General features: G+C 39.7%; 1 protein-coding gene across 5 annotated transcripts in view; it reads left to right on the top strand.

Moving 5' to 3' along the window:
- Positions 1–17: 17 nt before the first annotated feature.
- ndrg3a (ndrg family member 3a) overlaps positions 18–27404 on the top strand; it is a 38169-nt gene continuing 10782 nt past the window's right edge. Inside the window, exons 1-3 of one of the 5 annotated variants that reach the window (XM_084396134.1) lie at positions 18–200; positions 16921–16994; positions 21489–21521. In XM_084396134.1, the coding sequence (XP_084252260.1) occupies positions 16938–16994; positions 21489–21521 (90 nt within the window). In that variant the 5' untranslated portion in view covers positions 18–200; positions 16921–16937. Of the gene's footprint in view, positions 201–16920; positions 16995–21488; positions 21522–24906; positions 25236–27404 lie in introns of those variants that run through there. The other 4 variants (XM_084396137.1, XM_084396133.1, XM_084396136.1 and 1 more) reach the window with 4 other exon arrangements.

Below are 27404 nucleotides of genomic sequence, written 5' to 3' on the forward strand. Positions count from 1 at the left end.
GGGGTCTTCCAAACGTTGAGTGTAATGTGGGTAGCCCAGAAGACCCCGCCCACCGAGTGACATCAAAACACGGCTGCTGGCAGAGACTGCGAGCAGAGAAACGTGCGGACGAGCCCTTCTACCAGCCTCCGTTCACTTCAACATCTTTGTGGGGGATTTTTCCTTAGTCAGATCCAAGTATTGTTCCTCAAGACTGTTTGGTGAGTTAAATGCCTCATTTTAGAACTGAACTAGTACGATGTGTTCTTGGAATATAAACAAAACTGACGGGAATTGTGTGATATAATTTAGAGTGATAGTGTTGGTCATCTTCTCTTCAGCGACCAATGTTAATTCCATTTAAAATGGCTCCATGTTTTTAAACTGCTGGGAGACACAGTAACGTCGATTTCCACCACAACAGCCGCTGAATAAGACAGAAGAGAAGAAACACGCACATTTTGATTTATTATAGATCGATTTTTTTCACACATCCGACACCAAGGATGTTGCCAAAAATAGAAACTTTTTACCTCATTAGATGTAAGGGGTTGTAATTCGGTGCATTTTTATCCTATTCGTCGCTGCAGATGTTTCATAGTTTTCATAGATGGTTATCGTATAGAACATGAGGGCCAGCTGCAATCTATTCTATTGAATATGATTTTTCTTTGTGTACATGTGTGTATATATATATATATATAACAGTTTAAATGAAAAATGTGTTGTGTCTGAATTTGTCTATTGCTAAATTATTTACGTCAGTCTAACTTTGATTTGTGATTGCTTCGTCTTCCTAATTTTACCCTATAAATGTAAAATTCATATATATATATATATATATATATATATATATATATATATATATATATATATATATATATAAGATTTCTCGAAGGACGCCGATGTATCAAAGACGTACGGATGGATTTTAGGTTAATTGCGATTATATACGAGACAACTTCCGGCATGTCACAAATGACATTGTCCTCGGTCACCTGCTCATGGGAAGGTCGCAGTGCTGATGATGTGAACTCCATGTGCTCGCAGGTGTGCTTTTTCAGCACACTCAGACAATGTGATAGTGCGCTACACACTATTGACACAACAAACAAACAGCACTAACCTGTTGTTATCATCAACACAGGTCTCCTAAGAAATCCCTTACAGTCTTTTTGCTGAAATTGTTTGTCGTATCTACATTGAAACGTCGATTGTTGTTTTAGTACACAGTATTTGTGTTAATCAATTGTATTCAAGACAAAGCTTTAACCGATCTTTATGCTGCTGTTCAAGATGATGTGAATTTCTATAGAAATCCAATGAACTTTCTACTCAAACCATCATTTCACATGGGAAATTTCACATTTTGACAGGTATAATTAATAATGGTACGCTTCCTCATTTCCTCGTAAACATCCATAATTGCATGTGGAAAGCCAGTTATCCATATTTACCTGTCTGTTATTGTCTATGAAGAGTTTGTGACTGAGGTAACCCCTTTTTAGTTTGTTAACACCCCAAAATAACGGATGAATGTGTGTTTAACTCGTTTAACTGTCATTACGCTGTAAGTTCTCTCTGTTTTAATTTGACTTATTTTCTAAAATGTTTATTCCGTGTGTTTCCTATTACTAAAACATTACTTTAGCATTTAAACATCCCTATATGGAGAAGTATATTTGGAGAGAGCGAAAGAGAGAGAGAGAGATTTGGTCTGTTCCTGCAGGTTGGCGTGTAGAGATAGATAGATGTCAGGGAATCCTGGGACTCTCGGGAGCTGCGAGCTTTAATTAAGCTATGCTCAGTTCAATCGAGTGTGCTTACAATCTCAATAACTCTTCTTATCAGGATTGTGAACCAGCACGAGGGCCAATGAGTATAGCCCATAGTGCTATACAGAGATAAAGACGACACTTCATCTTAAACTGGCCATAATGAATGTGTCAGATCTTATTTGAATTTAAAATATAATATTTTGGTGTGTGTTAGTGACATATGAGGCAGTGAGTGCAAAGTACACAGTATAAGGATAGAAAATTTTGTCATTACAGAACAGAACAGAACAGAAACCCCATAGGGTTTTATTTTGAATCTTTTTGCAGCACTTTGCCGTACAAGGCTCATACTGCTGTTCCTTTAAACAAACGAAGCAGTACATTTCCACTCTCCCTCATAGCATCTTCTGTAAAGCACCTGCTGCAGGTGGAGCAGTATCACAGTTGTCAGGCTGTTGAGTGTGTGATGTTGTGGACAGATTCCAAACTGGTCCTCCAGACCGTCCCTCACTGCAGGGATGTGCAGGACCGAAGGGACACTCTGTAATACTTAATCCGTTTTGATTTCAGATTATTCTTCACCAGACATGGACTAAATGAACAAATAAAACTGGCTTTAATGTACATATTTTTCTTCATAATATGAGTTTATCCATTAAAACTACCACTAAGATTTTTTTTAAGGAAATTAATACTTTTATTCATGCATTAAATGTATCAAAAAAAGACTGTAATGACATGTATAATGTTACAAAAGTTTCTAATAAATGCTGTTTTTTTTTTTCAACTTTATATTCATAAAAGTATCCCCCCAAAAACTCAGAAAACTGTTATTTTAAATTGTAATAATATTTCACAATAATACAGTTTTTACTGTATTTTTGATCAAATGAATGCAGTCTTGGTGAGCATAACTAATTTTCTTTCAAAAATGTTATTTTACTACCCCAATCTATTGAACACAACAGTAATGTACAGTATTAGGGTCTTTCAAACAAAAAACATAGTAAAACTTTAGTACTGTTTTTCCTTAAAATTATACTATTGTTTCAATTGGTTTTAAAAGAACTGGTTGTATTTTGTAAGATGGTAATGATTTAATATAACCTTGCAGACCAGTGTTTACTGAGAAACAAATTGGTTGTTTGCATGGTGTAATTGCTGCATAGCGAATATGATTCTCCGGAGCGTTTGTTCCCGTGAGTGTGCTTCCTTAAGTGCAGTCTAGTGGAGAGAAAGGAGAGTCGCAAAAAAACATCAAACGTCTCATTTGTTTAGTGATTCAATAGTGGAATTTTAAGGGCTTTCAGTAGATCAATTGCATTGCACTTGCTCTCTCCCCCGGTTTAACCTTTATTTTTGTCAGAAACGCTGTGAAACTGGTTTTGGCAAATGGCAGCCGTTGTTAGCATGACTGTCTGAAGATTTGTGAGAGTTCCCTGTGACCTTATTTTTTTCGATTCTGCTGTTGCTACGTGAAGCACTCGCTTTTTTCTCATTTTCAGATGTTGCACCTTGTTAATCATCTCAAACCCATCTAATATCTGACCTACAAAAGGCGAATCATCCCTGTGCTGGAGCTCTTTTAATCAATTTCAACAGCTCGATCTTCGTCTTATTAACATTAAAGGTCGTTCGTTCTGGCCTGTCGCACGTGTCTGGTGGGTTTCATGTGGTTGTCCTGGATTGTGGCCAGCCCACTAAACTTGTGTCTTTGGTTTTGTGCCATGTTTCTCTTTCTCCCATCGTTCCCTCCTCCCATTTTCACCTTGACAGCTGTGCTTCTGCATGATGGCTCAATATCAGGCTGGCCTGCTGAGATGTCTCAGTCTATTCCATCAAAATGGTCATCAGATTTCACACTGACCCGGCACTTTTTCAGATCACAGCGGAGGCTCTTATTTTATTTGCTCAGTGTATATTCATGCACCTCTTCAGTATTTTGCACTGGATCCCTAAGGACTCAGTGCTCTTAAAAGCAAAACATATAACAATCCTTTTGTAAGAACAACTGCTAGTTCTGCTTTTGCAACGTTTTTTTGCTTGAGTCTCAGTTCAGTGTCTCTTTAGCTTTTACCCTGAAATGTCTAGTGTGTTATTAATAATAAACGGTGTAAAATAAACTACCATTCAAAAGTTTAGATGTTGTTCAGATGAAATCTGACTGGGTTCTCAGAGCACTTCCCCTGGCCCTGAAGTCTGTGCTAATGCAGGTTCTCTTATAAATACATTTAGCCAAGGCTCCTCCACATGGCAAATGTTTAGATTTTATTTATGTAGAAAGTCATTTACCCAGCTGACATCTTGCCTGGACAGGTTAGAAATGTATTTTTTGTCATTTATCAAACCAGATTAATCTAATGCATACGGCCCATGCTTTGTGCATCTATAATGAGATAAAAAGTAAATGGAATATATAGAACGTAGCTAAATTATATATGTGCACGCTATTTGTGAAACAAAATTTGACCATCTGCTTGTTTGAAGGCTTTAGTCCCACACTGTAATTTAACCTACTTTAAATCCTCATGCTTTTGGTACAAAAACTGAGGCCAAAGCAGATCCTCTGCAGAGACAGATGCATTCTGTGATGGGATTGTTTTGATGTCACATATGTCCCCTAATAAACATGACTAGGCAAGGCAAGGCAAGTTTATTTATATTCAAAGTGCTTTACATAGAAGAAATTAAAATAATAAAAAGAAATAAGACTAAAACATTCAGCCTTTCACTAGGGTAGGCCTTGTGCTGTCTGCACAAAACATCATGAAAGTATGTGTCTGGAAAGAGCATTTGTGGCAAGGACCTTGCAAAAATGTCAATTGTACATAGTATGTTCAATATATCTGTAGGCTACCATATGGATTTATATAATATACTGTACTATACCATATACAATATTTATGATATTGTAGATTTTTGTAATTTTTGTAATTTGTAGTGTCTATTGTTCTAAAAAAAAATCTAAATAGAAAGAATAGCCAGGTCCACACCACAACTATAACGATAATGGCACAGAGAAACGATATTGTTTGAATCACTTTCAGAATAGTTTTTTTTTTCCTGCTAATAAACGATAAAAACCTTGACAGCCAATCAGAATCCATCCTGCTTTAAAGAGCTCTAGAATTAAAAGCGGCAGGCAACAAAACTGTGCTTATAATAGACAACTATATTGTGCATTGATGTGGACACTAATATTGTTATTATCGTTATAGTTGGTGTGAACCAAGGCCGTCAATTGGGTATGGCGGCTGCTATACCTTGGCTGCCTGTAAAGTATAGGATAAACCGAGTTATATTACTATGTGTAACATAATTTGTAATTGTTTAATAAAAGAGAAAAGCAAGTAAATTAAAATGATCTGGTTATTGTATTCGTGTCATGTTCAACAGCGGTGCAAATGTGGTATTTACAACGTGATTTTGCAGCATTGAGTGAATTGTAGCGTTATAGCCAATCACAGGTATTTCTGTTGAAAATAATGACCAATAAGTGGTGTTTAAGTTACTGGTAGTGAGAATCCGCCCAGTAACTCTCAAAACGCTGCAATAGTTTTTCTTTAGCTCAAGTTTACAAAGTTCTGCACATGCACAAATCTTCTCATTATAACATTAACAAACAAAGCATAATGTAAATAAAAGATTAATTCATCACTCTTTGTTTTGCACTGAACTGATTGACAGCTTCAGTGATATTTTACAGTGTAATTTCATTCACAATTTGAAGAAAAGTTTTTGTTTCATGAGACTTTATGACTTTTCCAACATACTTTAGTACAAAAAGTAGATTTTTAAATAATAATGATTTTTATAATGTCTAAAAATAAATTCAAAACCAAAACGTGTGAGAAAAAAAACTAAATTATGGAGTGGAAATGGCTAATTAGCCAATAAGTGCTCCTCTGTCGCCATCTACTGGTTATAATGTAATTAAAGGTGTTTTTTTTGTTTGTTTGTTTTTTGTTTTTTTTTAAATAAAAGTTTTTGTTTTTTACCAAGTATTAGTTTTCCTGTTGTTAGTTTACCAAGTATTAGTTTTCCCAAAAAATGTTTTGGTCATCACATTAAAACTAGCATTTAAATTAAAAAGAAATATGCAGACTTTTGAGCTTTGAAGTGCTGGAAAAAGTCCTTGAAAAGTCCTTGAAAAGTCCTTGAAAATTTGTTCTCATAACAGTGGTCTACAACTGTCTAATTTGCTGGGTTATCTGATTCATCTTTGGACGCACCACACACACTTGTCGTATTTTAAGGTTGGTTAGTTTTTGTCTCAGCTATCGGTTTGCATGAATATCAGTTTTTATGCATTTCAATTTGTCTAATTATGGCTTCAATATGTGTAGATGTGCATGTTGTGATATGTGAGGATGGCTGCAGCAGCGGCATGTTTTAGGGTCGGTAATGAAAGACAATGTGTGGAACTGTCACGTCGAGGGAGTAAGATTTGATCACGTTATCAGAGTCTGCCATACCTTTGCTTTTGGTAAATTGACGCCACTGGTGTGAATGCGCCTTTAAATCTTTTTTAGTGTTTTATTTATTTTGAGAAAATAGTCTAATATCGGTCATTTATCGGTCATAATCTGAAAATAATTATCAGTATTGGCCTGCACTTAAAAAAAAAACAGAACCCCATATACCCTTTTTAAAGGGGTCATATAATGGTACATGCACTTTTACAAGTTGATTGTACTGAAATGTGTGTTGGCAGTGCCTGTACACAACCATCATATAATGATAAAAATCCATCCAGTGTTTTTTTTAAATCTTCTTAAATGTTTTCCCCCGTCTCAAATCAAGCGGTGACGTCACACGGTCGGACGCCCCTCCCACGATTGTTGACTGACAGCAGCTTTTCAACACAGACCCGCCCTCGCTAGTCCGCCATAGTTGCGCTGGAGCAGAATGGCGTCTAAGCGATTGTGGTGTTCTGTTCTTGGGTGTAATAAGGAACACCACAGTCATTTTGATGTTCCTAAATCCGAACCGCTGAAGACGCAGTGGCTGAGTTTTGTTTTCGAAGGGAATATTCCCCACGATCAACGTCAGTGCTTTCATGTTTGCGCGAATCATTTCACCAGACTGCTTTATAAACGAGAACTTTGAAAAAGGTATTAGCTGCTGTCTGAGTATGTTGTTTATGTGCCTAATGACTGTCATAGTGTCACATTCACCGTCTGTCATTGTCCTGTCTGCACTACACTTCCCAGAGTTCCCAGTCATCATCACCTGCACCTGGTCATCATCATCTCTGTCACCTGTTTAGTTATTAGCCATTGTTCTTCATCACCGTCACCTGTCTTCACTCGTTGTCATCTGTGTATTTAAGTTCCTGTCTTTCAGTACTCACTTGTCGGTCAATGCTTATGTTAGGTTTGTTTAATATTAGGTTCCTGCTCTGAGCACACGCTCCCTGTTTTTGTGTATCTGTTATGTTTGAGAATTAAAACCTTGGAATTCATAGTCTTCGTGTTCGTCTCCTACTTCATCCACCCAAGAAGCCTGACAGATTGACCGACCTTAAAAAGAAAAGAAGATGGAGAGCTGGAAGCAGGCCTTTGTGGGAACCCGCCAAGCTGTGTTCCGGGGTATCCGTGGAGGTCACAGGGGAGGATATGGGCGATATATCTGCACAATCAAACCTATCTCCAGGGATGACTTCTCTGATCTCCCTCCTCTCATCAGCCCAACCAAGCCTGCACTTCACGTCTGTCCAGCCGAGCCTGCACTTCACGCCAGTCCAGCCGAGCCTGCACTTCACGCCAGTCCAGCCGAACCTGCACTTCACGCCAGTCCAGCCGAGCCTGCACTTCACGCCAGTCCAGCCGAGCCTGCACTTCACGCCAGATCTGCCGAAGCCAAGGCAGTATGCGTCATGCCCGCCGCCCCTGAGACTGTGAGCGTTATGCCCGCTGCACCTGTGACTGACAGCGTCGTGCCCGTCAAGCCAGAGACTTTCCGCCCAGTATCTCCTGTTCCTGTCCTCAGCCAGAGTCCGGACGAGAAGGACTTAATTGACCTTTTTTCAGAGCTTCCTTCGCCGCTGGTCCCGCCCAGCTCAGAGCCCTCTTCGCCGCTGGTCCCGCCCAACTCAGAGCCCTCTTCGCCGCTGGTCCCGCCCAGCTCAGAGCCCTCTTCGCTGCTGGTCCTGTCCAGCTCAGAGCCTTCTTCGCCGCTGGTCCCGCCCAGCTCAGAGCCCTCTTCGCCGCTGGTCCCGCCCAGCTCAGAGCCCTCTTCGCCGCTGGTCCCGCCCAGCTCAGAGCCCTCTTCGCCGCTGGTTCCGCCCAGCTCAGAGCCCTCTTCGCCGCTGGTCCCGCCCAGCTCAGAGCCCTCTTCGCCGCTGGTCCCGCCCAGCTCAGAGCCCTCTTCGCCGCTGGTCCCGCCCAGCTCAGAGCCCTCTTCGCCGCTGGTTCCGCCCAGCTCAGAGCCTTCTTCGCCGCTGGTCCTACCCAGCTCGGAGCCTTCTTCGCCGCTGGTCCCGCCCAGCTCAGAGCCCTCTTCGCCGCTGGTTCCGCCCAGCTCAGAGCCCCCTTCGCCGCTGGTCCCGCCCAGCTCAGAGCCCCCTTCGCCGCTGGTCCCGCCCAGCTCAGAGCCCCGTTCGTCGCTGGTCCCGCCCAGCTCAGAGCCCCCTTCGCCGCTGGTCCCGCCCAGCTCAAAGCCCTCTTCGCCGCTGGTTCCGCCCAGCTCAGAGCCCTCTTCGCCGCTGGTTCCGCCCAGCTCAGAGCCCTCTTCGCCGCTGGTTCCGCCCAGCTCAGAGCCCTCTTCGCCGCTGGTTCCGCCCAGCTCAGAGCCCTCTTCGCCGCTGGTTCCGCCCAGCTCAGAGCCCTCTTCGCCGCTGGTTCCGCCCAGCTCAGAGCCCTCTTCGCCGCTGGTTCCGCCCAGCTCAGGGCCCTCATCGCTGGATCTGCCCAGCACAAAGCCCTCATCGCTGGATCTGCCCAGCACAAAGCCCTCATCGCTGGATCTGCCCAGCACCGAGCCCTCGTCGCTGGATCTGCCCAGCACCGAGCCCTCTCTAGTACCCGGGACTTTTCCCAAGTATTTTTTGGGGGGGGGCCATAGGGCTCCGCCATGGCCACCTGAAGGGTCTTCACCACCATGGCCACCTGAAGGGTCTTCACCGCCGTGGCCACCTGAAGGGTCTTCTCCGCCGTGGCCACCTGAAGGGTCTTCTCCGCCGTGGCCACCTGAAGGGTCTTCACCGCCGTGGCCACCTGAAGGGTCTTCACCGCCGTGGCCACCTGAAGGGTCTTCTCCGCCATGGCCACCCGAAGGGTCTTCTCCGCCATGGCCACCCGAAGGGTCTTCTCCGCCATGGCCACCCGAAGGGTCCGCACCGCCTTGGCCACCCGAAGGGTCCGGACCGCCATGGCCACCCGAAGGGTCCTCACTGCCGTGGTCGCCTGAGGGGACATCACCGCCCTGGCCACCCGAAGGGTCCTCTCCGCCGTGGCCACCCGAAGGGTCCTCACCGCCGTGGCCGCCCGAGGGGTCGTCTCTGTCCTGGCCACGCCCACAGCCTGCTCCACCGTGACCACACCCACAGTCTGCTCCGCCCTGGAGGCTTCCTGCCTTGTCTCCCTTGCCTTGTCTTCCCCGTCAGCCTCCAGGGCGCCCACCCTCCCACCCCTTTGGTCTTTCTACGGCGCGAGGACGCGCCTACCGGGAGGGGGGAGTAATGTCACATTCACCGTCTGTCATTGTCCTGTCTGCACTACACTTCCCAGAGTTCCCAGTCATCATCACCTGCACCTGGTCATCATCATCTCTGTCACCTGTTTAGTTATTAGCCATTGTTCTTCATCACCGTCACCTGTCTTCACTCGTTGTCATCTGTGTATTTAAGTTCCTGTCTTTCAGTACTCACTTGTCGGTCAATGCTTATGTTAGGTTTGTTTAATATTAGGTTCCTGCTCTGAGCACACGCTCCCTGTTTTTGTGTATCTGTTATGTTTGAGAATTAAAACCTTGGAATTCATAGTCTTCGTGTTCGTCTCCTACTTCATCCACCCAAGAAGCCTGACACATAGTCTCACAGACTGGTTATTTTTTAAACAGATCAGTAAAATTTTAGTGCTTCAGCCCTGACAGTTGTACCTAACACTGCATAGATAACGTTACGCATCACGGACAAGCCTACATTTACCGAAAAAAAGTTTTTCATGACCATTATCTGTAACATCAATCTGTCAATGAACTAACGTATAACTTACATCAGTAAACACATAGCGTTCGTATCTCACTACTCTACCCTGCCAGTACATACAAAGATAGATCAAAGTGACATTACGTTAACCAACCATTCAGAAACGTCATGTTCGGGACCGTCATCTTGTTCCGGGTCCATCTCCGGTTCAAATTGATACGGTTGCACAGATGTTCCCTCAGAGACTCCCGCTGCCATTCTTTCTCCAAAATATACCCTCAACTGTTGTCAAGGCAACACTCCACGTGTATTGTGTCAAAACGCCCCACAGAACAGAGGGGCGGGGTGAGCAAAGCTCATTATCATTTAAAGACACATGCACTTAAACGGTGTGCTGAAAACAGAGCTGTTTTTGACCAGGTGAAATTAGTGTTTTTTTTACAATACTAATGAGAATTTTTAATTAAAGTATATTACAAACTTTTCATTTAGACCCTAAAGAATCATATTAGCTTGTACAAAAATGGCACTATATGACCCCTTTAACACCAATCAAGTGATCCGAGCTCTAATGTCAAACAGGCTCGGGTCCGCACCAAAAGCATAGTGTGAAATTGTCCTTAATTTAAGTGTGTGTGTGTGTGTGTGGGAGGCATAAGTGAATGTCTTGGAGGACATAAGATGCTTTTACTGATGATGCCAACAAATACTAAGCTTTAAATCAATACAGTGAGTGGCTTTCTCTTCTAATAAGGCTAAACATTGTGACCCTTCAGGAATAATGCACTCCGTTCAGAGCATTCTGGGAACTCTAAGAAGGGTTTTCGCTATAGTCTGCATTATATATGAAAAAGATTGTATGTGATTGTATTGTGTGCATAAGAGAGATTTCTGAGAACACTTAAAGGCAGACAAGTATCCTCATATACCCTTGTGTGTATGCAAGTCCTTGTTTCTTCTGAAATGACAGCAAGGAAGTGGCTTAATGTATAAGGAAAAAGCCGAAGTATGATGGATGCGATACTGTGAGTCTGTGACAGTTTGCGTCAGCATGCAGGGTGTCCCTCATCCCTTAGTGTATGAAAAGAGAAAGAGATGGAACTCCTTTTTTGGCAGAGAGTTTAGTGCATCGGCCGCTCTCTGCCACCACTAGAGCTTTATAACGGAGTGTGTGTGTCACCCTATCACGCACACAACTGCTTAGACCAGGGGTTTCCCTTAATTCAGTTAGTGATAGAGGGAGCCACAGAGATGGAGACAGAAGCAGGCAGAAAAAGGTGAGAGGGAACATACAGGCTGTCTACAGAATAGCAAATCTAAAACCTTCTACTAGTGGCTTTTCTGAAGCATTCAATGCATCATGTATTCTTTTAACATAATACATAGAATCAATTGGTTATTTTTTTATTTATTTCAATCTTTATGCATTTTATGTATGCTATTGCTAATATGATCTTTTGTTATTATTATTATAAAGAGGGTTTCATCTTTAATCTTATGATATATTAATTATTTTTATTTGTTGTCATTTGAAGTACTTCGTGTTTGTTGTAATGTTTTTTTTTCTTTCTTCATTTTTGTTAAGCCTTTATATATTATGCATTATGAAAGTATTTTTATTGCTTTAATTATGCCTTGTAATGCACCTTATTATGCATTGAATGGTCTCATAAATAATTATAACCACTGTTATAATACATTATACTTATCTATTAATTGAACACACCTTTAGCAGGTAGGCTATAATGTATTAAAATACACAACAAACAACCAATTTTAGATGTAACAAAGAATCTGCAAATATTATAATGCATTTTAACTTTGGTTGCAATTAGTTATGAAAATATATAAGGCGTTATACATAATCAATACCCCTATAAAGGCTTTAAGTAAGTTGTAACACTTTTTCCAGGTATGATTTCTAACATGTTTGTGTCGTTATTATTTGGTTTGAGTGCCAAAAGGTAAGATGTTGCTATATAAAATTATATTAAAAATGCAAAATAACCTTATATAAGTACTCAGATAATGCCATTTATTCAATTAAACATTGTCTAATATTTATAATTAAAAAGCACTATATATTGTATTACTCGATCTAAAAATACCATATTGCAGTGGTATAGAATGTCTTTAGTAAATAATATAAATAATATATAATAAACGAATGAATAAATGAATAATAAAGTGAAAGATTAAACGGAAATGATAAATATACTAAATCCATATTGAACCCATAATACACGTGTACTTCATTAATAAACATGACATTACCTCAACAACACTGCATCATGCTTTGAAACATTTGTCATGGCATGTTGTGAAGTATTTCTCAATATTTCAGATCTAGTAGGCATTATAGAGTGTGCACTGCACAGTATGCTGTACCTAGTGCACTTCCATTCTGACCCTAGTCATAGGTCGTGAGGAAAAGGGTCGCCCTGCAAACCACTTCCCATTCTCCCAGTAAAGAGCCGGGGATTCAGAGGAAGTGATTGGACTGGTTAAAAATTAACACATGAGAATGCATGTAAGTGGTCTCTGGTTGTTTCCTGAGAACAAGAACAATGACCTTCCACATAAAAAGAGGTTGAATTGTGACAAAAATTAATGGAGCATGTGCTGCCGATGTTACTTCATGATTTGAGTTCTGTTACAAACAGCAAGTGGTTAATAATCAACTATAAATATAGCTGAAAATCAGTAGTGAGGACTGGGCATGTGATGGTATCAAATTTTCATGTTGCGATAATCGTTGAAGCTTTCATCACGGTACGGTATTATCACGATATTGAAATAAGTTATTATTTATTCTATCACGCTATTCTCTTTATTTCACTTAGTCTGTGGTTAACTAAATGTGTGGAGACAATTTACAGAAGTCCTCCCTGGAACAGGTTTGGCCAAATATCCTCACTTAAATAGTGAAATATTATGACAACAACTGAGTAGTGAGGACATTTTACTGGTCCTCAGTAGTTAAAAAGTCTTATAAATCGGCCAAAACGTGTTTTTATTTAAATCTACTGTTTTGCACATTTTGCGAGGATTGTGTTTAGGTGAGGGGTTGGGATAGGCGATAGAGAATATCATTAACCTAATATAAAATCGATGGAAGTTTATGCAATATCCTCGCTAATATAGTGAAACAAACGTGTGTGTGGGCTAGAAGGCCTCTTTACCCACATGTGACTGATTAACAGGGTGTTTGGAGGGGCTTGTTAGGGCTGAAAGTTGATATTTGTAGACATTTATCTGTGAAATAGATTCAGCAATGCCCTATAGTAACGTTGTCATCTGACTGCTAGCTCTGATCATTTTTTTCCGGGTATTTTCTTTTCGCAGCTGTGTAGATACACATTTTCGCTGAAAATCTCTGAAATATGAGGCTGGAACCCTGGGAAGTGTTTTTACATGAGTCACATTTCTTCGGACAGCACAGTCCTCAGTTATGCAATACACATGGGAAGATGCTGGTGAATCAGGGTTTGTTTTGCTGTAGGTTTTACCTAAAGTAGATTTATACTCAGAAAAAGCCCTGATTTGATGTGAGAAATATAATATACAGAACTATGGGTGTCTGTGAGTCTCAGCTTATGCCTCGGTCTGCTGTTCTGAGTCTTCATTACTCCTTCCCGTCCCTTTGGGAGCCCACTCTGAAAATAAACATCAGCCCTTCTGTCTCTATGGCAACAGTTTTACACTTCACTGAATGCACAACTAGAGTGGGCGGAAACTGAAAATGACATTGATTGCGGTTGATAGTTTTGGTGAGAAAGTTAACTCGGGTTAATGAAGCAAGTCAAATCTTGTTGATATGAAATCTTGACACTGATCTTGGCAGTATGTTTAAAAAAAAATAAAAAGTATATGAATCTGCTTGATAATTCCAGCCGGAGCCTTTCAGCTCAATCTTGGGATTACAATCAGTGGCCGTGATTGCAGTTTGACCTTTGCCCTCTGTCCAGATTCGTGGACCATGCGCAGAAGAATCTTGGACTTTTGTGGCAAATCTTTGGCATGCTGAACATTTGTTGTTTTCTTTTTGTGTCACTCACTCCTTGTCTAAATATTATTTAATGCCCTTCATCCGGATTTGCTGCTGGGATTGCGGAGGAGATTTCCACCTCCTAAGCTTTCAAATCTTAATGTGTGCTAGTAGGTTTCTCGCTTTTTATGTAATGGAAGTTTAATTTCATGCTGCTCTGCTATTTCATTAATGAAAGGCACTGCACTGACATAAGGGAAGCTGCTAAACGACTTAAAAAATTTAACTGCATTTTGCTCATTATTGTACATATTTGAGGCAAAAAAGGTTTTGAAAACTGTCACAGTATGTAAAATATATATATTCCACCTACAGTTCAAAAGTTTGGGGTCAGTTAGTTTTTTTTAAAGAAATTTTTCTTTACTTTCTTACTATTATTCAGCAGTAACGCATTAATTTTATCAAAAGAGATGGTAAAGACATTTATAATGTTACAAGAGCTTTCTATTAGGGGTTAAACGACTTCAGATTTTTAAAGTCGACATTTATGTGATGAAAGTCGACGTCGACTAGTCGCTGATGACGTCATTAATGAACAAATAAGCCTGAACCACGAGTTGTGACTCGAACGCGGGTTGCCTTGACTATTATGACTATTGCTCCTACATAACAGCTTATTTTTATCAGTTCTTTCGTCTTTGGGTCATTATATTTCTCACAGATTTCTGCTCGTTCTAAATCAGATAAAGTAGCACAGTAAAGATTACATTTATATGAATGTCTTAGTAAGAAAGCGGTTGTGTGTGAATTAATTCTACCTGGCGGTGTCTCTAATAGTGACGCTGTGGGTTTTAGCTACTAAGAAATGTATGCTAGAACTTTTCCGTTTCTAAGCGATTTTATTGATAAATCACAGAACATTGTTGACAGTACATTTATGTGCTACTGAATGATTCTGTGCATCTGCTCGTAATGTACGAGCTATGTTTGTGCGTTACAATGCAGCAGCTCATTCGTTTAGAACAGCGATTAACTTACGTCTACAATAAGCTGTTTAAAACGTGCATTCTCCCAATTTTGAGAATCCAGATGATATAATCAAACATGTCTTGTGGAGCGCCCTCAGAGTATGCATTTATTTGTCATTTTAACTATTTGGAAATTGAGCGTAAATGTGGACTATAAAGATTTCTTATCCTGTTGCGCCCTCTATAGGCCATGATCAGCGGCGAGTCAACGTCAACCTTAAAGGGTTAGTCCACCCAAAAATGAAAATTCTGTCAGTAATTACTCACCCTCATGTTGTTCCAACCCCGTAAGACCTTCGTTCATCTTCGGAAACACAAATTAAGATATTTTTGATTAAATCTGAGAGCTGTCTCACTCCTCCATAGGCTTCTAAGACACTATAACTTGCTGGCCCAGAAAATGTATTAAAGACATCGTTAATATAGTCCAAGTGACTCCAGTGGCTCAATCTTAAGTTTATAAAGCGACGAGAATACTTTTTGTGCGCAAAAACAAACAAAAATAACGACTTTATTCCACTTTTCATTTCCTTCTCTCTGGGCCTCGAGTCTTTTCACGTAGTGTTTAAGCGTAGCGCGTAAGCGTGTTGCACGTGACCACGTAGGCTCACTATTGGGCGACGCTGGTCATGTGTGTGATACGTGGTGACGTGCAACACAGACACAGACATTTTTTGGGTGAACTAACCCTTTAAAGCGTCATGGCTAAGTCAGCTAGTCTGTGCAACCCCTACTTTCTATTCATCAAAGAATCCTCAAAAAAAATTATGGTTTCCACAAAAATACTAAGCAACAGAACTGTTTTATCAACATTAATAATATTAAGAAAAGTTTCTGGAACAACAAATCAGCATATTAGAATGATTTCCTAAGGATCAAAAAAAATTCTGTGAAAACTGTTTTTTTAAAGTGTAATTCTTCACTGTTTTCTTACCTGTATTTTTTTATTTTCTAACCAAAATTCTTGATTAAAATGTTTTAAAACCGATGGCTCATCTGATGGTGGTGCATCAGTCCGTTGACGGTGTTACAATTAAAGCAGCCAGTCACGTTTGGACCCATCCCAAGGTCAGGAAGGTCAGAACTGTGATGATAGACAGATGAGGCTTGTGGAAGTGGGTTAAGCCACGTCAGCATGCCATTCCACCTTACAGCATGATCTCAGCAGATCTCAATAGGCACATCATTCATACCGAATGTCACATTTTTGATGCATCTAGGTTTATATTTGATCAAGCATCATATTTCTGTAGGTCTCACCTTGAATAGAGATTGAAAAAAACATAAGGTGGGGCTTCATTTGCAGAGTCACTCATTAGCAGCAATCAAACAGAAAGGACGCAAATAAAAAACAATTTGTGTGAACGTTCCTGTCTCAGTCCTTGTAATGAATACAGGAAGTGATTATACTGGAAGAATAATTAAAAAAACTGATCCTTTCATAAAACTTAGCCTTCAGAATGTTAATCGCAGACCAGAATCATGCAACATTTATATATTAACAAGCAAGCAGACTGTACACTTACATCAAAACATCCCAGTTCCCAAGGCAACGGAAAAGAGCAAATTTAATTGTAGAGACATTCCCTTCGGCTCTCAGTTTTTATTACTGTTTACCGAGAGTGTGTAACTAAAGGCTGTTGTGGGCTGATACCCAATCTCAGGTCTGCCAGGTTAATTAAAAATAGAAAGGGTGACTACACTTGCGCTTGATTACAAGGGTGGAAATTATTAGAACTCTACTAAGTACATCGCAAAGCGTGTTTTATTAACAGAAATTCAATACAAAGCTCTGTGTTGACTCAGGTGAGGTCTGCTGCAAATGTGACGCAACGTGAGATTTGTCTGGCAATGTTGGGCTTTATTAGACTAGATTAGGTTCAACTGAAACAGATAGTGTGCAGTGCACATTGTTTTTTATTTACATTAATAAGAAATAGTGTTGGTCATGTATTGTGTTTCATGAATGTGCTTTTTTTTTCTTTTTTCTTTTTGTAGTACAGACAGATACAGAGATGGATGAGTTGCAAGATGTTCAGCTGACCGAGATCAAGCCTCTGCTGACCTACAAGGTGAGATAAACATATCAGAAACATCCAACACACACACACACACACACACTAGTATGCCCATCTACTGTATACACAATCATAAACAAGATATAGCTTACTATATCTTTTACTAGTGATACCTTGTGTCTTGTGTACATACCGTTTTTATAGACCCTAGGTTTGATACACCTACACATTTTTCTATTAGTTCTATTTATTATTTTTTTGTAACTTTTATTATTATTATAATTATTTTAATTATTTTAATACATTTTATAATAATAGTAAAGCCATCAAATGAAAGTGAAATGATAGTAAAGTCATCAAATGATTGTGAAAAGACCAGGTGTAAAGGCCCTCTGAAACGGTTTCGATTCAATATCGATTTAAATCCGGTCACTCAATCCACTTCAGGAGGTGGTTTGAGACGCAGACGAAACCGGACAAGTGTAAATGCATCTGCTTGTTGAAGCCGCATATGTCAATTTTACTCCTCTCAAAATGGTAAAAAGTAAGCGTGTGAGAGTGTGTTTTACCGGCTCCCGGTAGCCAGATATGACCGCGCTACTACAACACGCATCGCCACAGATGTGTATCTCTTTAGCAAGCCGACACTCAAACTGAATCAAAAAAGTAATAATAGCTGGAAATGATACAGCTCCAACTCAAAGTTTAGAATTTCCAACCCATTCCTAAAGTCATTGGGTCTCATTCATGAAACATTCGTAAATATACGAGTAAATATGTGAGTGATTTGCGCGTAAAGAGACATTCCCGAAAATTCTTCTCCTGATTCACAAATACTTCGTAAACGTCAGATTTGATAGTGAAATGTGTGTGTGTGGGTTAATGAATTCCAATCAGTTGTAAATGGGACGTGCGTGCACTTTCATTCTCTCAATTACCATAAATCCCGCCCATTAAAACCGACTGACAACTATATATGGGCATCATATTATGACACGAAACGAAGGATTTCAACATGTCTTCTCAAAAGCGAATGAGGAAGAGAAATTTCTCAGATGCAGAAATTGAAGTTTTATTATCAGAAGTTCATTCAAAACGCCACATTTTATTTTCAAGCGTACATAGTGGCGTATCAGGTCCTTACGGAAGAGGATTAGGGCCAAGCAATAATAAAAAAATAAAACCATCTCGAGATTAAAGTCATTATAATGCGAGATTAAACTCGTGAAATTTCGAGGAAAAAAGTCGAAATACAATCTTGAGAATAAACTCATTACATTTCGAGAATAAAGTCGTTGTGTTTCGAGAAAAAACTCGTTAAATTTCAAGAAAAAAGTCTAAATACAATCTTGAGAATAAACTCATTACATTTCGAGAATAAAGTCGTTGTGTTTCGAGAAAAAACTCGTTGTGTTTCGAGAAAAAACTCGTTAAATTTCGAGAAAAAAACTCGAAATACAATCTTGAGAATAAACTCATTAAATTTCGAGAATAAAGTCGTTGTGTTTCGAGAAAAAAACTCGTTAAATTTCGAGAAAAAAAAATCGAAATAATCGTGAGAATAAACTCATTCAGTTTCGAGAATAAAGTCGAAATGAAATGTAGAGAATAACGCATTCGATCAGTGTTCATTGCATAGCCTACTGATATCAACCTCATCGAGGTTTCGTGGTTTCCAGGATACCATAAGACGCATTATTAATCGTTGTTGGTTGTGTAGGCCTCCATCCACAGAATGTAACGACTGTAAACATCTATACAGCCATATAATGGCAATGCCGTACGGTTTTAATTTATCATAGCTGTCCATATGCCAGAGTGCATTTGGGCCAGTCTCCTTCGTCGAAATTCCACACCTTGAGGATCAACAAGTTTAATAATGCGTCTTATGGTATCCTGGGAAACCACGAAACCTCCATGAATTTCATGTTGGACAAAAGCGAATACATCACGCAAATTGGACTGATTTTTTCTTCTAAAAAGACCTAAAGTTAGCCGACCTAGACCTAAGAATGTTCTATTCATTGTTACTGAAAGAAAGTCTAAAATATAGCTTGAGTGATCCAACTCTGCCATGTCCTCTATCAGTAGGCTATGCAATGAACACTGATCGAATGCCTTATTCTGTACATTTCATTTCGACTTTTTTTCTCGAAACACAACGACTTTATTCTCGATATTTAATGAGTTTATTCTCAAGATTGTATTTCGACTTTTTTTCTCGAAATTTAACGAGTTTAATCTCGCATTATAATGACTTTAATCTCGAGATTGTTTTATTGTTTTATTTTTTTTATTATTGCTTGGCCCTAATCCTCTTCTGTAGGTCCTAAAAAAAAAGATTTTTTAGGTAATAATGCTTGGCAGCATATTACAGATGCAGTTAATGGAGTTTCATCTGTTAATCGAACAGTCCCAGAAGTGAAAAGAAAATGGTTCGAAATGAAGCTTGACTGCAACACTTGTGACTTGTGGACTTGTAAAAAAAATAAAATAAAATAAAATAAAAAAAAGACTTGTGTTCCGTTTGCAGATGCTATTACTGGCTCTCGTAATAAAAGTAAAAAGAAAAACTGTATGTAATTACTGTATATATATATTTTTTTTCCAAAATGCTGTGTAAATAATATGTACCCGATTAAGGTGAATTAAAATGCATCCTTATTAATGAGCAAAACGTTCGGATGTTAAACGCACTATTTACGCGTGGCTGGGAGCAGGTGTAGATTTCTTTCGTACCAACTAACATTTGGAAAATACGAACATTTTAATGAATCCGAAAATTTACACCAGAACCACTTTACACACGATTTACACAAAAATTCGTTCTGCTCGTGTTTCATGAATGAGATCCATTCTCTCTATTTTTACAAAACTTTTACAAAATCATTTGTTATAAATCTTGCAAGTCAGCAAGATGTATAGTTTAAATCAGCAGAATTTGCAGCCAGACTTTGAGCCGTTGCTGATATATATGCACATAAATGTATGAGGAGCAAGATCTAACACAATATAAAGCCTATAGACACAGCAGAGCTCATACCTCTTTTCTCTCTGTAATGCATTGTGATGCTCACGCGCACATGCCACGTCTCACGACTCAAGCATTACACATCTGTGCCACACTCTCACGCACGTCTTTCCTCCACGGCTCCTCGTGTTAGAGATCTGTGTTTTCCTGTAGCTGAGGCAAAGGTCCTCTCTACCCCTGCGTTTTTCTGAATAATTCATGTGAGAGCATGGAGCAAGTGAAAACAAATGGAGATGGAAAAGGGTCGGATGGGGTGGAATAGTAGTGAAATGGTTTAAGCAAGAGAAAAAGTGGAAGAATGGAATTTAAAGGATGGGAATGGGGTTGAGGTGCCAAAAAATTACGCACAATTAAAGATATTTTCAATCCATTCCAGAATATTTTTTTTTTCTTCCTGCTGCCCTTATTGGCAGAAATTTTCATAATGGCATCCCAGGGTTTGTCAGTTAAATCTTGCTATTAGTTTTTGCCACAGCATCTATATCAAAAATGATATTTCTAAAAATAGAAATGTAAATGTCATACACCCATTAGTGCTGAGCAAGGCCACCAGTATAACGCAAGAGGCAAGGGACAAATGTTGTATGGGGGGTCCTTCTCTCACTTTAAACTAATGAATGGGCTGAACCATAGAGCAGCCATAGGGTTAAAAAAATTAAATAATAAACTATGCTAAAATGTATCCAATTTGACAATACTGTTTGGAAATTATTTAATTGTTTTATGTGTATTGACAGCAATAGTTTGCCTTCGGGTTTTTAACAATACACAAATGGGGTGGGTAGAAAAAGATAGTCAATTTAATAGTAATATTTATAATTGTATAATATTTTTCACATAACGTTTACACGCATTTATAGTTTATTAGAATTATTTTCATTACACTTGCAGGTGGGTGTTATTAGTTTTTTCTTTTGAAATACAAAGAATTGTGACCGGCTGTCAAGTTCCATTAAACACCAAAAATGTATCATAAAAGTGTCATAAAAATCATCCATACACCTTAATTTTCTACTTTTGTGTTCCACTGAAAAAAAAAAAAATCAGCATAGAGGGGTTTAAAAAGACATGATGGTGAGTTAATTATGACATAATTGTATTTTTTCTTTATTTATGGCCTGGTTTCACAAACAGGGCTTAGATTAAGCCAGGATTAGACTTTAGTTCAATTAGGATATTTAAGTAGCTTTTATAAATGTGCATTAGAAAAAGAAAAAAACATTACTGGTGTGCATCTTGAGAAAAAACAATGGCATTAACATATGTCAGTGCAAGTTGCATTCAGTTAAAACAGCTCAAACATACATTGCATTTTAGTCTGGGACTAGGCTTAAGCCTTGTCTGTGAAACCAGGGTAAATGCGTGAACTGGAGAGACTCACTGACCTCTCACTCCATCTAGTGGTGTCAATATAAAGAGCAGCAGTGGCTGGGAGAGAATAATTGATTATGTGTTAGACATTTTTTATGCACCTCAATGAGTAAGGAATAATCAGATATCATCTCTTTTTCCTACAGAACTCTCAGAACTTCCAAGACTTCGACTGTCAGGTAAGAATCTTATCTTACATTTATTTCATTAGTGGATGAGATAAAAGTCAGTTTTATCTCTTAGATGCTCTGGTTTGTGTGCAAAAACAGACAAGTGGTGGGATAAGGATATTTTAGGCTGTTCAACCTTCATATTTTAATATCAAAGGTGTTATTTTGGGAAATGCGTACTATTTTGGTGTTGAAATAACTTAAGACTGACTGGAGGATATGAACATGTGCTTTCATGATACTGCGTTTGTGTTGAAACTTTGTCACACCAGGATTCTGCGAATCAGCTCTGACAGCCATCAACTGATTTTGTTTAATTGAAACAAGTCAATTTTAAAGAAAACAAGACAATGTTGTAGTTCTAACTTAAGAAGGTACTCAAGAACTTAAAGGTATAGCGGAGGATTTTTTTACTTCCGGGTGGATAGTGTATACTATTGGTCCTCCTAATTGTCAATCATTCTGGTGAATCAATCAAACTTATTCAAAAAGTGGAGAGGGTGGGACTTATCTAAAATCGGAAAGATCCTCCGCTATACCTTTAATGCATCCTGTAAAGCATATCATAATTATCCACACTGATCATTATCTATTGAAAGTTGATAATGATGGTGGTTGATATCTTGAAATATAGATGTATGCATCATTTACAAATTCATATCTGATTGGGTTTTTTAACGTCTCTGTTGCAATGAGGAAACGGAAATACATCGTCGTGGATTACATTCTCCTCTTTCAGTGCAGGGGTCTCAGATGAGCTAAATATAGCCTAGCGCCTGCAGCTGTTGAAGTGAGCATGCTCAGACTCCAGCATGACCTGGTCTACATTATATAGTGGCTTTAGTATTCCTTACTCAGCAAGCCTCCATACCCAAGCTCGCACACATTAAGTGTTAGTCAGATGATGGGCCGACACCGAGCCAGCCAATCCAATCACACAGTAGCATTGAGTGCTGCAGGACACCTACATGTGCATGCGATGGCTTTGGTTTAAGGAGGGACTGCTCTCCGCTGGTGAAGAGAGGTAATGCAGTCTGAGTGGCCATTCAAGGCAAGGCCTTGTTTTTATGCATTCCACTGCCTTGCTTCTCGCATTTTTAACCACAAAAACACATTTACTCTGTGTAAATGACCTCTCTCTCTCTCTCTCTCTACAGCCATCCAAAATATAGTGCAAAAGCCAGAAGATAAAATTGAAACAGTCTATCGCCATTTTTATAGCATAGATGGTTTACAGAGTCTTATAGGTTTAAGGTGAAATTATTAAAAGTCAGATTGTGACCTCATTGCTTGTCTTTTCAGAAAATGGCTGTTTTTTCTTTTGGCTTTTTTTGTTTGTTGTTGTTGCAACTACAGCTTCTTTTACGTCCCAAATGTTTGTTTGAGCAGATTACAGACTAATGGATTACATCTTGTTTTTGATATATATGAGGTTCATGTTTAAATGTCATTGCAAAATTTTTACAACATTTTTATGTGTATAATTATTAATAGTATTATTATTATGCGTCTTAATAGTGCTATTGCTTTTTTTTTCTTCTTTTGTTAGCCAAAATACTTCGATCTCAGTTGGTGATTCAGCTCTCTGAGCCCCCTTTTGGAGACCCCGTTTTTCCTTCTGCTCTTAGCCAATAGTAATAGCCGAAGCATCTTGTGTGAATACTGCAAGTCATCACGACAGGTTCATCATTATTCAGAGACTATTTCATCCTGTAGAGGGCACCAGAAGCTCAGAGTAGGCAAAGTCATATCCTTGCCTTTAATACAGTGTCATTAACGTATTAAATAATATTCAAAATAAGCAAAAGACCGCTGCCCAGTAGAAAAGAATCATTTATAGCATGATTTCATCTCTGATCCCCTGTTCTCTGAGACCTTCTCTCAGACTCAGCCATCAAATAGGAATATAACCCAAATGCCTAGAATCGTATTGACCTCTCTCTCTCTCTTTCTGTGTCTAGTTTCAGAGTAGTTTCGAATGTAAATGATATTTTGTTGATTATGAAGTTGACAGGCCTTCATAAGGCCGTGTCTGTCCATTTTGCCCTCTGGTGTGCACACGTTCGCCTGAAGGTCACTCGCACACGGCACGCTCCGCAGGACTGCTCACTGAGACGGAGAGAGTGGCTAACACAATCTGATTTATTACTGAAGCTGCAGGTCCATCAATAAGTAATAATACATAGGTTACACTTTATTGTTAGGTGTTACAGTTTAATTATACATTTAAGTACTGAGTAATATTAATTAGCATGTACTTACTGTAGAGTTAGGGATAGGAATAAAACACTGTACGTACCTTTATAAACGCATTGCTTTATTCCAATCCACAAATTGACTTCTTTTGCCTTATGTGTTTCAGCTCCAGTTGTGTTAGCTTTCCCTGACTATTGCTCCTCAGATTGTGTTTGTCTACGGCGGCCCCTGGGGTGCAGCACAGAGGCTTACTGAATGAAAAACAATGTTTCAACCTCATCTACTGATAAATGGAAGCAAAGCAAATCAATAACCTATCAGAGCCCAAGATCCGTAGAGAGATTGCTCAGATGATATACCACAGTGCACCTCTGCTGGGTCATAATTCCTTCAGTGGGGACAAACTGTGTTCTGCAACCGTGATTATTTATTGCAGTGGTAGAAAACACAGTGGAAAAAAGGACACTGATAGTAGGTTTAGTCGTTGTTGTACTGATTTGATGGCTCATTTGAGTAATTAGTTGTATGTAATTGTACAATAAAGTATTGGTTCTTAGCGTGTCACAACCTATAAATGGGTCACAGGTCTAAATGCATATGCTGTCACGATCGGTAATCAAGCAATAAACCAAACAAGGTTACACTCAACTTAACTTTGACGTCAAAAACCATGTGTCCAATCAAACTGTAAGGTATCTTATTCTATCATTGATGGGTGAGTTTACATGTACTCATCCTGGGAAATCTTGAGACTGAGCAAAACTATGCAAAGGTAAAAGAAATATTAATAAATTGTAAGGACATTTTTGTATAGTTTCATGTGATAATTATGCGTTTTATTATTGGTCTTAGCCCCCACTTGATAAAATCAAATCTACCATGAGGCAACCCCCCCCCCCCCCCCCCCAAAAAAACAGTTGGGAACCCCTCCCATGAATAAATTGATTTGCAAGGTCAAATATCTCTGCATTTTTTCTCTTGTTGAATCTGAAGCTGTGAACTGGTTGCCCCCACCCAAAAACAAATCATAAAGTGCAGTGGAGAGCATCATCCCTTCCTCGCCCTCTATGTGTCTGCCCCACCCTTTCATCCCTGCTTCTGCCACCTCCCGCCCACCTGACTTCCCCTCGTCCAATCAGAGCAGGGCTGCCGTGTGCATGAGCAAGCACTGCCTCCCCAGCGCAAACCGCAGTCACTTCTTTCTCCTCACTCTATCTGCATCTCAACAGTCTCTCCCTCTCTCTCTCTCTATCTCTTTCTCCCCCTCTCTCTCAAAACATACCTCCTCTGTTCATTTATTTCACTCTCCCTCTCTCTACTCCTCTGTCTCCCCTCCCTCTTGGATCTCTGCCTAGCTACTGCTCTCCCTGTCCGTTCCCCTCCATCCCTCCTTCAGCCACTCTGTGTTTCTCTCGTGGATCCTCCCATCTCCTCCTGTCTCCTCTCTGAAGCTGTCACTGTCTCGTGTGTGGAAACATGTCAACCGTTCTGGATGTGGAGCAGAATGCATGCACTGGAAATGCAGTGGTGAGTGTGTGTGTGTGTGTGTGTGTGTGTGTGTGTGTGTGTGTGTGTGTGTGTGTGTGTGTGTGTGTGTGTAAGAGAGATCTCTACAACTGACAGCCGAGGCTGATTCCTTACTCCTGATTCCTACTGTTTTAGCCCTGATATCCTCCTATGTTCTAGCAGAAATGTTTGTATGTGCATGCATGTCGTGGTTGATGTGTGAGCCAGTATATGGGATTGTTTCCAGTGAGGGATTGTGTGTTTTCTTGCATTAGTCATGCGAGTCATGCGCCTCTCTGCTTGTTTACCTTACCACAGATTAAACCAGTCAGAGACTAAACTGTTAGTTATAAAGATCTTCAGTTTAGGTGCTTCAAATGTACATGATTTACACTAAAATGATATGTTGGTGCAGTCGAGGGATTGTCAAGTAAATAAGGATTTTGTGTATTTAAATATGGCACACGTCCCGAGACATCATCAAACGGTCTAATAGGTCAAGCAAATCAAGGGCATTTGATTTGGAGCACTTAAATGCGTAGCATTACTGGCAGGGTGTGGTTGAGAGTGTATACTGTGTGTGTTTCTAGAAATGCATATGGATGGTGTGTACTCATATCTGTGTATGTGATCTCTCTGTGTGTGTGTATGATAGTTATCTGCCATCAAGTTTGTGCTGTGTAATGGCTCCCAGGCTTGTGGTCTGTGATTGATGCTATTAGCTGGAGGAGCGGGGGTGGGGGTGGGCAAAGGCTGGGGCTTGTATTCATTCATATACCTTGGCTTAGCCTCTGTTTCCCAAGAGAGAGCTGTTTTGATTGTCCTTTTGCCATGTTTGAATGTTTGCATGCAAGGATGTAACCACATATTCAGGATAAAAGGGTGCTAGAGACAATTATTTAAGTCAACCATTAAAAAAGTGAGTCCAATAGTAATTTGATTATTTTGTAAATGTGTCCACTTCGGTTTGTGTTGTTGTTATGGCACTGTTTGAATGTAAGAAACATCTTTATCCAGTTGAAAAGACTTGTGCTCCCACCAGGCTTCTTGACTAGCTAAACCAGCAACATACTTGAATTTCTCCAGAAAGAATAGGCTGGTTGATCAGCATTTCTTTATTGTGAACAGCAGGTTGCAGTGCTCCCTAGTCGATCCTGATCTTTTTTTTTCCCTTTTGAAGAGCACAGAGGAAGATGATGCAAGCGTTTGATATCAGATCATATTATAGGTTGTTTATGGTTTTTAATGAATACATTGCAGAGTTTAGATCACCTTCTACAGCTTATTGTAGACCTAGTCAGGAATCATGATGACCCATCACTATTTGTCCCACTGAATTAGTCATCTTCTTTTTTCAGGCTCATTCCTATTCTGTCCCTCTTTCCAGACTCTCCCACACTCTCTAGACCCACATGCAGAGTATAAATGCGTGCATGTGTGTGTCTGAAAGATTGAGAGTGTGTTTGGCAGAGTGAACAGGAGAGACTTTTTTAAATGTTACATTTCAGAGTCTCCCACTCTCTGGCCTTGATCCCTCAGGTCCCTGAGAGCTGAAAACATTCGGACACGTTCCAGTGCAACCAAATTTAAAGCCAAGCACCAGACATTTATTCAATCAGCATGCCTAGCTGCAAGCGCTACTCAGTTATACCAAGTATTACCCTATAAAATTATTTGATGAGCAGTTTTTTTTCAATTTGCTATTGAAACTGAACTTGAATAAAAGCAGGTTGGTTTTAGTTATATCTCAGCCATGAATCATGATTTGCTGCTTGCTAGTTGGTTGAAGGTGGTATTAGGGCACGGGACATTCTCTAGAGACCATTTGATTGGACAAAATCTGTTTAGTGCAGGATGTCATCAATATTTTTGGCTTGTTTCTCTGTAAGAAGGACTGTACATTTTGCTTATATCTGCATAAATCTAAATTGTGTCAGTGTTTGAAGTCATGATGAAACCGCAGTAGTGAGTGACCAGTCTTTTCTTCTGTATTGGAAAGCACATCCGAGTGAAATGGATTATCGGAAAAGAAAAAAATGTAGAACACGGACTTGATTTTTATCTGTCGGTCGTTGATTGGCTGGAAGCAGATCTGAATGTGAGCTTGTAGTCGATTGCAAGAATGGGGCAGGGTTTAAATATATATATATATATATTACCAGAGAGAAGTCTGTCGTTTCACCGGAAGAT

This window comes from Rutilus rutilus (assembly GCF_951802725.1).
Source record: "Rutilus rutilus genome assembly, chromosome: 22".
Lineage (NCBI taxonomy): Eukaryota > Metazoa > Chordata > Actinopteri > Cypriniformes > Leuciscidae > Rutilus > Rutilus rutilus.